We start from the raw sequence: 12,155 nt of genomic DNA, 5'->3' as shown, positions 1-12,155 counted from the left end.
AGTTTTCTTTCTCAGAGTTCCCCTTTGACGTCACTTCCTGTTTCACTTTAGTTGAGCCAAATTCAAAAGAAATATGCCAATTATGTGACACAATGGGTAAAATCATGTGTATTATGCCAAGTTACTTAAATACAAATATATTTTCTTTGACCTTTTATAATTCATGGATATGCATGTCACAGGCACTTTAAAATGCAATTAATGTATCGAAAACCTCTTTAAATCCTGGTGGTAAAATCGCGAGGTCTGTTGATGAGACAAGCAGAAAAGAATTCAACTGTCAAAAAGAATATTCTTTTCCTGCCGTAGCTGCACACATGCTGAAAGAAAAAAATAAAAGGAATAAAAAAAAAGCTTGAAGTTGTAGTGTTTTTATTCATCATTATGTAAATTCAGTCATTTGTGGTTGCCTTAGCAAATCAGGAATCAAATGTGTCAACATCTAGCAGAGAAGGAAATGCCTACAGAGATTACAATAAAAAAAATGAGGTGAAGGAGAAATTCTCCTCCAGGAGAAGTCTACAAATCCTGACAAGGGTCAAATGAGTGCAGTTTTTAATTGTCTGAAATCTCTGTATGCTTTCAGAGTTTGTATTTCCCCTCAGACTCCAGGCTCAGGAAGGTATTGCTCTGATCAGTGGGTGGAGGCCAGAGCCGGTTCACGCCACTGAAAAATCCCCTGGCTCTTTACGTTTCCATACTCTGCTCAAGTATTTTAAAACTAAAGGATGATAAACTATCAAACATAAACGTTGATTCTTTTTTTTCCCTGCACCACTAAAGCCAAACACATGGTCGCTGCATCTTTGTGCATTCGATTTTTAGAACATTTTTATCACCTACACTGGTCCAAAAAGATCCATCTTGTCCTTCTGCAGCCAACCAGGAGCAGTCCAAACATGTGTAACTGAACAGTTTATGTTGAAAAACTACAGCATCTGAATCTAGATTAAGAATCTGAATTAAAAGAAACATAAATAAATTTAAAAAGAAAAAAAAAAACAGACCATCTAATTGTTTCTCTGAATTCAATGTGCATAAATGACTGAATTTTAGTATAAACAGAACCACGTGTAAGGCTACAAAACTGTGGTTACTATAAATGGCTTAAGAAACTAAACTGCTCATTGCAATACAACACAGCTAATAATAGTACATGTTTATGCTCAAAACCAATACAAGGCTAAATACTTTCATATAAGCTCACATTTGATAAACATTTCTTAAATCAAGAACAAAGTTGCTAATCAGAGAGGAACTAATAACCACTTAATGTTTTATCTAACCTTCACTTTCTGTAGTTWTTCTAATATTGTCACTCGGGAATTTGGGGTAAAGACATCTTCTGTTTCAAGCACTGATTCCAATATTAAAATGACTTAAAGGTGATGATTTGTCAATAATAAATCAATGTATGGAGATGGAGTCACGTAAAGCTTCACATTACAAACAATTGAAAACAGCTGAAAAAAAGAGGATTTTATGTGGAAACATATATTTTAMATGATGCTTAAATCTTTTTTGCGTTATTAATTTGACTGTTTCTGGGCCGGATGGGAACTTGTGTTATTARAGTTTACAGATACCTTTAACACTGTGATTGATGTCAAAAAGGGATAACAGTGAGCGGAAATGTGACAAGTGAAACCTGTGGACTGAAGATGTAAATATTCTCTTCATGTCTCAGTCTTTTTTTGTTCAATCTTTCAGCGGCAGTTGAGTGGAGAAGTTTAGCTAATATCACAGAAGTTGCATTTGGACAAAAAAAAAAAACATTTTCTATCCTATTAAAAAAATATTCTGGTCAAACAACGGCTACATTAAACTGTACGATTCACCTTTTGCTTTATAGATCTATATTTAAAACCAGTCAAAACTCTCCTCTTACACCCTTATCTCTAATATAACAAACAAGATGATGGAAAAACCTTGCTAAGAATATATGGTTTGAATTCTGACTTACAGCACAAATGAAACATGTTTAAACAAACTTAACGCTATGGTCAAAACAGACCTTTATGGTTTAATTAGATGTCAAACTAATCTAGATTGTCCTAAAATGACATCGATGAGCAGGATTTGTGTTTGTGTGTAGTGACAAGTTCACATGCACGTTTGAACAGTGAAGGAGAAGCTGCACACGCACGTTGTGTGTTTGTGCGTGTCGATAAAACTACGTGTGAGTGCGACCCGATGGCAGCTAACAAGAGTTCGATGTGTTGGGGCTCCAGCCCATTTGATACGCTCTCTCCAGGGTTCTCTTGCAATCCTGCATCACTGTGCTGAACACGATGTGTGGGTACTGGACCACCAGGTGCTCCACGGTCTCCTCGTTCACCTGGGAAACAGGACGGGGAGAAAATCAGAAGGAGAAGATGAGGCAGCCGATAATCAGGTCTGTACAGAACATCGTCAGGACTATCAGCGCCAGCGTTAGTGGCATCAGGAAGGTGTTTGAGCAGATGTCAGAGAARTCAGCCTTCTTGTGTCACCCTTTCTCACCGAGCATCAACGTGCACATTATGAAAGTCATCACATTTAAAAAATGACAATATATGAGCTTTCTTGTAGCTAAAAACACTTGAGCACTGAAAAGACTGAGATTAACTGAGCAAACAAAACCATCAGAATCTATGTGAAAACTGTAATTTATATTTCATATTTGATGCTTTACATGTTTCATAAAGTCTGGTTCCAAATATAAACAATTTCTGAGATTTATGATGAACTAAAACCGACTCCTTCACAGAAAAAACATGGAGGGTTTCGGTGGAAAAAAGTCTAAAGTAAAAGAGAAGCACACCTTTTTAGTTTTRTTCAAACAAATATACCTCTCATTGTTTATTTAGTTTAATTCCAAGAACAAAAGCAACACAAATAGCCTGTTGCCCATTCACCCGTCTCATTTYCTCTCACTAAACATGCACCTGTTGGTCAGATGTTGTTGCCCGGTCCACTCCTCTAAAATTCTCCGTGCCGGCTCCTCTCTCTGCTCCACATCTGCTCCTGTCCAGCTAACTTTAGCTAACGTCCACCTGTGCGGCCGGCTCGTCCTCCTCCCTGTCGGGTGGAGGAGTCTGTCCTTCTGCAGGGTTATCTTCTCTGACAGCTGCTTTTTAAAAATCTGCCAACTTTGATATTGTCTCCAGTTCTTCTCAAACCTGTTCTGACAAATATATTATTTTATTTTGGGCACCGCACGAACATCTGCAAGATCTGAATGAAAAAATTTGGCTGAGATCGGAGTCCTGCCCCTATTTTTTTTCTCCCACAGCTACACCATGAGATCTGTGTTCAAACAAGAGAATCTCTGCTTTACCATCAGATTTCTTTCGTCAGGCTGCAGAAAGACCTTAAAAATAACTGAAATTTCCAACTTGTGATCCAAGTAAAACCTACAAACCCCTAATTTCTAAATTAGTACAAGGATCCCACCTTCATTTTTATCATAACAGTATTAATAAAAGTCACTTTTAGGTTATAAAAGGTTATATTTTATTATGAGTTTAAATCAAACACTAAATCATTCAAACTGTGTTGACAGTGTCTGCACTGCCTCATGATTAAACAGAAATATGCTGAACTTTTGGTGCCTTAAAAAGACATAAAAAATATTTCTGAACTAATATACGGGATAGACAGATCCTTAGGAGCATGCAGTGTATGGTCGTGCTCATCTGCACACACAGTTGAACTGTAGCGACGGCTTTAGTACMAGAGGACAGCTGAGCTCACCGAGCTAATGAGGCCTTCATGTTCTCAGAGGAGCAGAAAGACAAGCGGCTAATAGCCACTCTGGCACATCTTAGCCAGTCTACCCCTCTGTCAGACCATCTCCGCGAGCCAAGAGCGAGAGGAGAAGCTGACGAAGAGCAGAGGCAAGAGTAACCCTGGAGACCTCAAGGGCTTAACCGCAACCCACCCAGAACCAAACCCCCGCCCACCAGCCGGCATGACACTTTCCAGGGGAAATGATGTGTAAACGCTCACACATATGCTGAGGACACGATCATCTGTCCACGCCAAAGAAGTGACTAACTTTTTCACAGTTTTCCCTCCGAGCTCGTTCTATGACAGCTTTTTAATTTTGGTTGTTTTTTTGGAGGGGAAAGTCCTGCACGGTCAGAGTTCCCTGGCTCTCTCTCAGGTTTGCTCGTCATACTTTAATGTCCTCGACTTTCCTTGTTAAACAAAAAAGCTTTAAGAAGTGAGTCTGTGGAATTCCTTCAAACAAAAAAGACTAAATGTAAGAGTAAAAAGCTCTTCAGCGAAAAATAGGTGTGCTCAAGAAGCAGAGCTGTAAAGTAACTAAGTACAAATATTTTGTTACTGTACTTAAGTAGAAATTTTGGTTATCTGTACTTTACTTGAGTAATTATTTTTCAGCGTACTTTTTACTTTTACTCATTACATGTTTACACAATTATCTTTACTTTCTACTCACTACATTTTTTAAAAAGGAAAGAAGTAGAAAGTCGTTACTCCTATTTTATTCTGAGTTATTACTTAAAAAAAACTATCCTGATAAATTGTCTCCTGGACAGAGTGAATTCAATTGTGGTTGGATGAGAAGTACAAATATATAAAATTCTGACACACTATTAGCTTGTACACAACCCATCACAGCAGCAAGCCGTTAGAAAAAAATATTTTTTGGAGAAGTCACCTCCCAATAAATGTCATTTTGGAAAATCTAACTATTCACTTTTACTCAGTACTTTTACTTTTAAWACTTAAGTAGATTTTGTGTCAGAAATTTACTTCTAATAGTTAAGCACAAAAAATATCAGATACTTTAAGACTTTTACTTAAGTAATATTTTTAGAGAAGACTTTAACTTTTACCAAAGTACTTTTATGATAAGATACTTGTACTTTTACTCAAGTATCACTTTGAGGTACTTTAGACMAGTGTTTCCCAAAGTTGGGGTCGGGACCCAAAGTGGGGTCCCGAAACATCAAGGTGGGGTCCTGAAAATATTTTCTGAATTAATGACATTTTTGCCTTAGTTGCTACAAAGGTGTGAGGTTAGTATATTTAAAATGGATAAATGTAGTATAAAAAATATTGTTACTATGTCCATGTTTAGTTGACCTGATACAAATGTTTTGTTTATCATACAAAAATGGTTGGGGGCACAGGTCTCTGCTACTGTTTTGTGGGTCAAAAGCTGAAAAGTTTGGGAACCACTGCACTTTGGTTCCCAAAGTTGGGCTTGGGACCCAATTATGGGTCATGAAGCACCTTGGATAATCTCCAGAAATAAATTTAAAGGGTGATGATAGTTTTTGCCATGGATATTTTGTGGGTCAGAAGATAAAAAGTTTGGGAACCTCTGCTTTAGACAACACTGTCAAGAAAGCAGACTACCAATATTACAGGTAAAAACAATATTGAAAGATTGCACAAAGGAATTAAATTAAGCTAAAAGATCATTTTCTTTAGGATGTATTTTGATTGTAAAGGACATACACACACCCGTTAACACATCTGAAGGTTTGACTGAGATAAGCTGCCAGTAATACAAAAGTAAAAACAAACGAACACAAGCACAAAACTTTTTCACGTGTCTGTCCAGTCTCAGTTCTTTTTTTTTTTTTTTTTTTTTTACTGTAAAAGAGACGTACAGAGATTGGCAGAGGACTATTAAATGTGAAATGACACCCAATTGTCTGGAAGGGTGAATTAAGTCAGCGGGCGAAAAAAACAAAAAACAAAAGAGAAAATTCCACCAAAAGGATGAGCGGCGTGTTCAGTGATCCATTAGCTGGCGCATTAATAAAACAGTGTTTCAGGATATTGCTTTAAAAATCTCACATTATTTTTATAAAAGATAATGTGGGAATTCCAACCGCCAGGCAGTTTTATAAAACAAATCATCACAGTCTGCCATGCAATGAAAAGATCAAACTCAACAAGCGGAGCCGTGCTGCTGATAATAACAAAAATCAAACCTAGGAGACCTTTTAGACATTTTATCCCAGAGKTTCCTTCCTGCTAAGCAAGAAAGATGGATGCTGCAATCAAAGACTGCCTGCAGAATCCCAAATCTCTGTGGCTGTGCCAAAAGTAACTCCCAGTGTCTCTTGTTTATGGTTACATTAAGCACATTTTTGTCTTCACCTTTTTTCCCCACCACATTTCCAATTTAAGAAGAAAGCATTTCAAGTGGAAATCACCAATTTCTCCTTTGCACAGCTTCAAGTTAATTGATATCTATGTGGTCTCCATTACTTCCTGTAATCCCAGACTGGGTCTGTGGTCTCTGCTGGGGACACCACTTTCAGCAGGTATCTGTGTTTTGTCACAGAGGAAAGTCCTTTTCTGGCTGTTTATGGCCCACATCCACGCTGCAGAACAAATGTGGGAACAGTCATCCCTGAAATTACTCGGTGAAACCCACTCAGGCCTCGTTGGCTGGGCCATGGTGTTCACACTGAGAGTTTCCTTCCTTTTAGGCTTTGTGGCAGGTGGCAAAACAATGTTAAAGTGATTTGTGAATTGAGAATTCTGCCCTGGCTTCTTTTTATTTGTTAAGTACAGACACGGACGCTGGGGTGAGACACGGCGAAGCGTTGAACATTTATCCAGGGAGATAACCGCACAAAGACATCACGTCAGGCAAAAACAAACGGGTTTCCAGCTAATATGCTCACAAATAAACACACAATTTAAGTAGAAAAATATCTAAAACTCTAAAATGAKCTACATTAGGAGATTTCAGGTGCACTGACTGAAGCAGTCTCAATGCTCCTGTTTCAGTTTTACCCACACTGCTGCTTCAAGACGCAAATCTATTTTTCTTACTTTAATTACTAAAGGAGGGCTTTTAATCCCTTTAAGTAGAATGTACTGTAATGAGAGAAGAGATACGATAAAGAAGTCTGGTGAGATCTGAACCAGTGCTAAACCGTAACTTCTTTTTTCCTAAACAAACAAAGGGTAAGCATTTATTGCATCCACAAAGGACCAAATGAAGAAGAGAGGCCTCCAAACATTGCCACTTTAGAGACAATAAGTTAGGTTTGTTTTGACACATGGCTGAGCCTCATTAACAAATAAAATGACAACTCCCCGATTGCCTTCATCGTGTATTATGCCATATTCCTGAACAGAGAATGAAACATCCCCCCGGCTTGTTAATCAGGACTTAATTACAATTAAAACAGATCTAAAGAATAGACCTGTCAAGCTGATGGGAGGCCATAACATTCATTAATGCTAATTTAGTGCGGCTCCACTTGCTGAGCAAACATCGCACGCACAACAAGGCTTCCAATCAAAACGCTGAATCATATGCTAATTGCTGGTTGTGAGAATGCTAAATGTTTGTGCTGAAACAAAAACGGCTTTGATGGAAATCATGAAGAGAGTAACTGCTGCGCTGACCTCTGCTCTGCTGGTTTTTTTCAAAATGCAAAATAAAATGTTTTATTTTGCAATTTAATCATGGCAAGCATGAATCAAATCACTCAAATTAAATGTTTGGAGCTGGAAGGCCCTAAGTTTCTTGATAAAACACAGGAAAGAGATGTATGATTTGAGGACTGGCTCATTAAAAAAACAGTAAATAAAAAAGAGAACTGTTTGTCTTTTCAATCAGATCAAAATAAAATATTGTTTGGTCCTCATCATGTCTTAAAATTTGATAAATACACCCTTAAATGAAAAAAAAAGAACAAAGCTTATCAAAAATGAAATGTGCAATAAAACTGTAAAACTTCAGTATGATCATGTCTGTCAGTTACATTGGTCTGAATACTCGGCTCTACTTTTCTACACCATTTTGCTTCAGTTCAGGTTTGAAGGCTTGTCTAAAGGCACAAAGGTGGCTCAGTTGGTAGAGCTGTTGCCTTTCACCAAGAAGGTTGCTGGAACAAATCCCGGCTGGGGACCTTTCTGGGTAGAGTTTGTATGTTCTGTCTGTGAGGTGTGTTGTTCTTTTCGTGGACTCCAGTTTCCTCCCACAAGACCGAAAACATGACGACTAATTGGTAACTCTAAATTGTCCTTATGTGTGACTGAGAGTCAATGGTTGTTTGTCTCTATGTGTCCCTGTGATGGACTTGCGACCTATCCAGGTTGTACCCCGCCCCTCGGTTAGTGACTACTGGACATGGGCACCAGTGACCCTTGTAACCCGTAAAGGAAAAAAAAAAAAAAACGGAAAGAAATAATGGATGGATGGATGACTTTTATAAATGCACAGCTCTGTTAGGGTCCCACCACTTAGGATGAGTTGGGTCTAGATTTAAACTGGACCATATTTAGTCTTCCTGTTTCAGCCAGTGTTGCAGATTTGTTATTGAGTTGGGGGTTATTGTAGTGTTGCATTAAATTATTTAACGAAAWCCTCAGGTTTCAGCCTCACCTTTGATTCTAAAACACTTCTGTGACCAGAGAAGCTCACTATAAACCAAAATGGCTGGAAGGTTATTACCCTCTAACCACTGTTCTTGACAGCAGCTATGAAGTGTTTGTGCTGATATGATGTTGTTAGGTTTTCCCAAATGCAACTCTGTACATTATATTCAAACTTATCTTCTGTAATGTCGTGTTTAAAACAGAGGTCTTCAAACCTGTTTCTCATGACTTGTCCTGCATGCTTTAGATGTTGCACTGACTGAACTGAATGAGTCATTGACAGGCTTCTGTTTAGCTTGATGCCATTCTGAAAAGGTTTTTTTCTTTTTAAAATCACAAAAACATCTAAAACATGCAGGACGATGGGTCATGAGGAATATGGTTGACCTCTGGTTTAAAATAAATTCTTCCAAATAATTTCAGGTTTGTTCAGATGTAACTCTGCAAGCCTAAATCATGCCAGCACTTCGTCTTTACAAAAAATATTTGTTTCTCTTAGCAACCCTTCCAAACAAGCCATTCCTCAGTTTTACCCTGATTGTACTGAAATGAAATTTACCATTAATTTGTTAGGTAAGGCCAGCTGAGTATAAAATGAGGCTCGTTGTTTCCAATTTATCCACACATTCCAGGGTTTAAACTTAGAGTGAACCTGCTGGGACATCCAGGACTGAGAGGACTGACAACAGTCATTAAAGATTTCCACTTGTGAGTATTCTTTCTCATTTAAGCTGACAGACTCCAAATTGTTTTGAAATGCCCTTACAACCTTATTTTCAGATTGATGGGCAGCACCAATTGCCTCTAAAAGATTACTGCTGATGTCTTTCCTCCTTGTTATTATGTTTAAACACCTAAATGCTCCAGACCAGCAAACTGCCAAAACTGTTTTTATAGAGGTGCTCAGACCTGCTGATACTGAATTGAGGGAATCTGATGGGCAACACCTGGTTGCTACTAATCCTCTTAATTTCTAAGGATACAGACAGAGTAGCTAAACAGATAATTTCTTAATATCATTCCATCTATTACCTTCCTTTCACTGCATTTATCTGGCTGTGAAAAGAGTATATTTTTTATATCTACAAAGCAGTTCAAAGAAGCTCTTTTATTAAATATTCCTTGGGCTCATGGCTCCAATCTTCTTTTTTTTTCCAGCCTGAACAATGTTATATAGCCTTTACAAGATACTGAGGTATACTGAATGATATGTGATGACGTCACCACACCTGCTCGCCATTTGCAACTTCAAGCTGATGTTAGATATGGTCAGGAAAGCTCAGCTTTTTATTTAAAAAAAAGTGAGTTTTCTGGTTACGGTTAAGCTACTGGATTCTTTAATCAATGTTTTCCCAAGAGTAAAATTTTGTTACTGGGCAAAATGTTGCTTGAGGCAACTCATGCTAAAAATGTTATTGAGATATAATGAGGATGCAATGACTTGAACAGTGTTTAATACATGGCACATGGAGTCTTCCTTTTCCCTTCTTGTCCAATACAGTCCTGATCCAGTGTTCCTCTGCCAGGCCTGTCTGTAGGAACACCATATGATGGAGCAGATCACTGCACACTGACGATTCTAATCTTTAAGAAGCATCTGGGAGAACAGCCACAGCTATCTGGACCAAAGCCTATACTTATGATATTTTCCCCCATTTTAACTTCAAAGATTCTGCCCTCTAGATCTAAGTGCAGTGTAATTCATCCTGATGGGTAATGCGATGTTGTCAGAGTCTACAACACAGTGAGATAGTAGTGAGGGCGAAACAGCGAGATGTATGTCGGATATTTTATTTATCAAAACCACATTTTATATGAGCAAGATGTACAGCAAAGGAGAACCATGTATATGATTGTGTGTAAGAGCACAATGACAAATCTTACTTTACAAGAGCGAATATCCAAGATGACCTCCGAATCCTCTTGGAGTGCTCTTATGTGCTTTACACTAATCAACTGATGCATTTGCACTGCATCTCCATGTAAAATATGCCTTTATCACAAACACTAGGCCTTCTCTCCGTAGGCAGGATGATAAAACAAGTCGTAAAGATGAGTCATGCAGCATCAGCTCACATTTTCAGCAAGAAAAACAGAGGAAAGCAGTTGTAAATTGATAATCAGCTATACAAACATAGAGACGGATATCAAATTAGACTGTCATCCTCTGAGTACACCTAGCAATAAGGCAGTGGAAGCACAGGAAATGCCAATGAAGTTAAGGAAATAAAAGGCAAAAAAGTACATTTGCTACTCAAAAATCCACTAAGTGTTGTTTTGTTTGTAACACCTTTTTTCCCCCAGTAAAACAGCCAAATGTCTTTTCATTTCCTCTGTGTTTTCATTATATTCAGCACAAGTCTGCACAATGATATTTCTTTTGCTTTTTTTTCCTCCCTTTGCCATGTGGCAGCCATAGTTAGTCCTTAGCCCATAAAGAGAGACAAATGCCTTTGCTCTGTGTCTATTCTCATGTAAACAGTGTATCAGTCAAGCAGTAAATACATTTGGAGTAAATGTTTAAAAAGCCTGTTTAGGTACCAGAAGAATGCAGTGCATCAGGTCTTAGTAAAACACAGCTTAAACATGTCTAGGTTTAAACAGGTTAGATTTATGACCTGCTTTAAACCGCTCCGGGGAAAAGCCCACGTTGTAAAGTTTAGAAAAGAGTAGCTGCAAAACTGAGAGACAGTTCTCCGACTTCCGATGAGAACAAACAGAAAGAGGAGGAGAGGAATGGGTGGAAGAGAAAGAAAATAAAGGAGATTTAAGGAGTACAGAGGCACAAAAGAGGTCCCCTCAACTTTATCTGAAGGATTCAAGATTTCTAAATGAACGATTGATGCTTTGGCTTGGAAGCTTAAGGAATAGACTGCTTTTCACCGCAGAAAGCCAGAGCTTAGTCACTTTGATTAGGCTCAGAAGGGAAAGWCTCAGAAAGCAAAGCAAGCCTAACAGAAATCCGCAGTGCACGGCTCTGAATGTGCTTTTAAAAACCAGATCAGGCACCGCTTGCGACATCTAAGGTCTGGTCCTTCTCATCCCTGCACAATATCAGACAGCAGCAGAACTGAAAAGCAGAGTGTCACTGCATACACTCACACTTGATGCACACATAAAGAGGGATGGGGGCTCTACTGAACAGGGTCAGTAAAAGAGGTTCTGGAGGCCAGGTTTGTAAACCCCACACTCCATCACGCGTGACAAAGGTAACAAGAGGAATGTGAACAAGGCTCAGACGAATCCCTCTCTCTATGCCGGCTTTCTTATCTCTGTGGTGTAGAGAAAAAACATACCATAATTCAAGAGGCTCTCCGCAATTTATTTGTCTCAAAGAAGGGAAGAAGTGAAAAAAAGTTAAATCACTTAACAAAAAACAAACAAACTTGAGTTTTACTTGTTAGAAAGCAGTAATGCAAAAACACATTTATTTATTTCACTTTGTAAGTGTTAGACATATGAATTACAGAGAAATATGCTCTAATATTTGTAGACGGCAACAATTTGAAAATGCTGTGTTTCATGACAGGAAAAAATTGTTTGAAAATTTCAAAGTAATGGTCTTGTAATTGTAAGGCAGCAGGTTTAAACCGTGGTTGCATCTGGAAGGGCATCCAGTATAAAACAATTACCAAACCTTTCATATTTCAACCACTTTAGAAGGAAACATCTGAAAGAAATACAATGAATTTCCATGTTTGGTCCATTTAGACATGTCTCTAACTTCTGACTTAAGTGAGTTTATGATTTGTTTAAATTAAGATATAGTGAACAAAAAACTATATATATAT

General features: G+C 38.1%; 1 protein-coding gene across 1 annotated transcript in view; it reads right to left on the bottom strand.

Moving 5' to 3' along the window:
• Positions 1–355: 355 nt before the first annotated feature.
• Positions 356–12,155, bottom strand: part of fbxl17 (F-box and leucine-rich repeat protein 17) — a gene marked incomplete in the record, with an annotated part of 237,289 nt that continues 225,489 nt past the window's right edge. The window contains 1 exon segment of the mRNA XM_014002660.1: positions 356–2,338. Within this exon segment, the coding sequence (XP_013858114.1) occupies positions 2,201–2,338 (138 nt within the window).

This window comes from Austrofundulus limnaeus, unplaced genomic scaffold (assembly GCF_001266775.1).
Source record: "Austrofundulus limnaeus strain Quisiro unplaced genomic scaffold, Austrofundulus_limnaeus-1.0 Scaffold14, whole genome shotgun sequence".
Classification (NCBI taxonomy): domain Eukaryota; kingdom Metazoa; phylum Chordata; class Actinopteri; order Cyprinodontiformes; family Rivulidae; genus Austrofundulus; species Austrofundulus limnaeus.
This window is presented reverse-complemented; position numbering and strand designations above follow the sequence as displayed.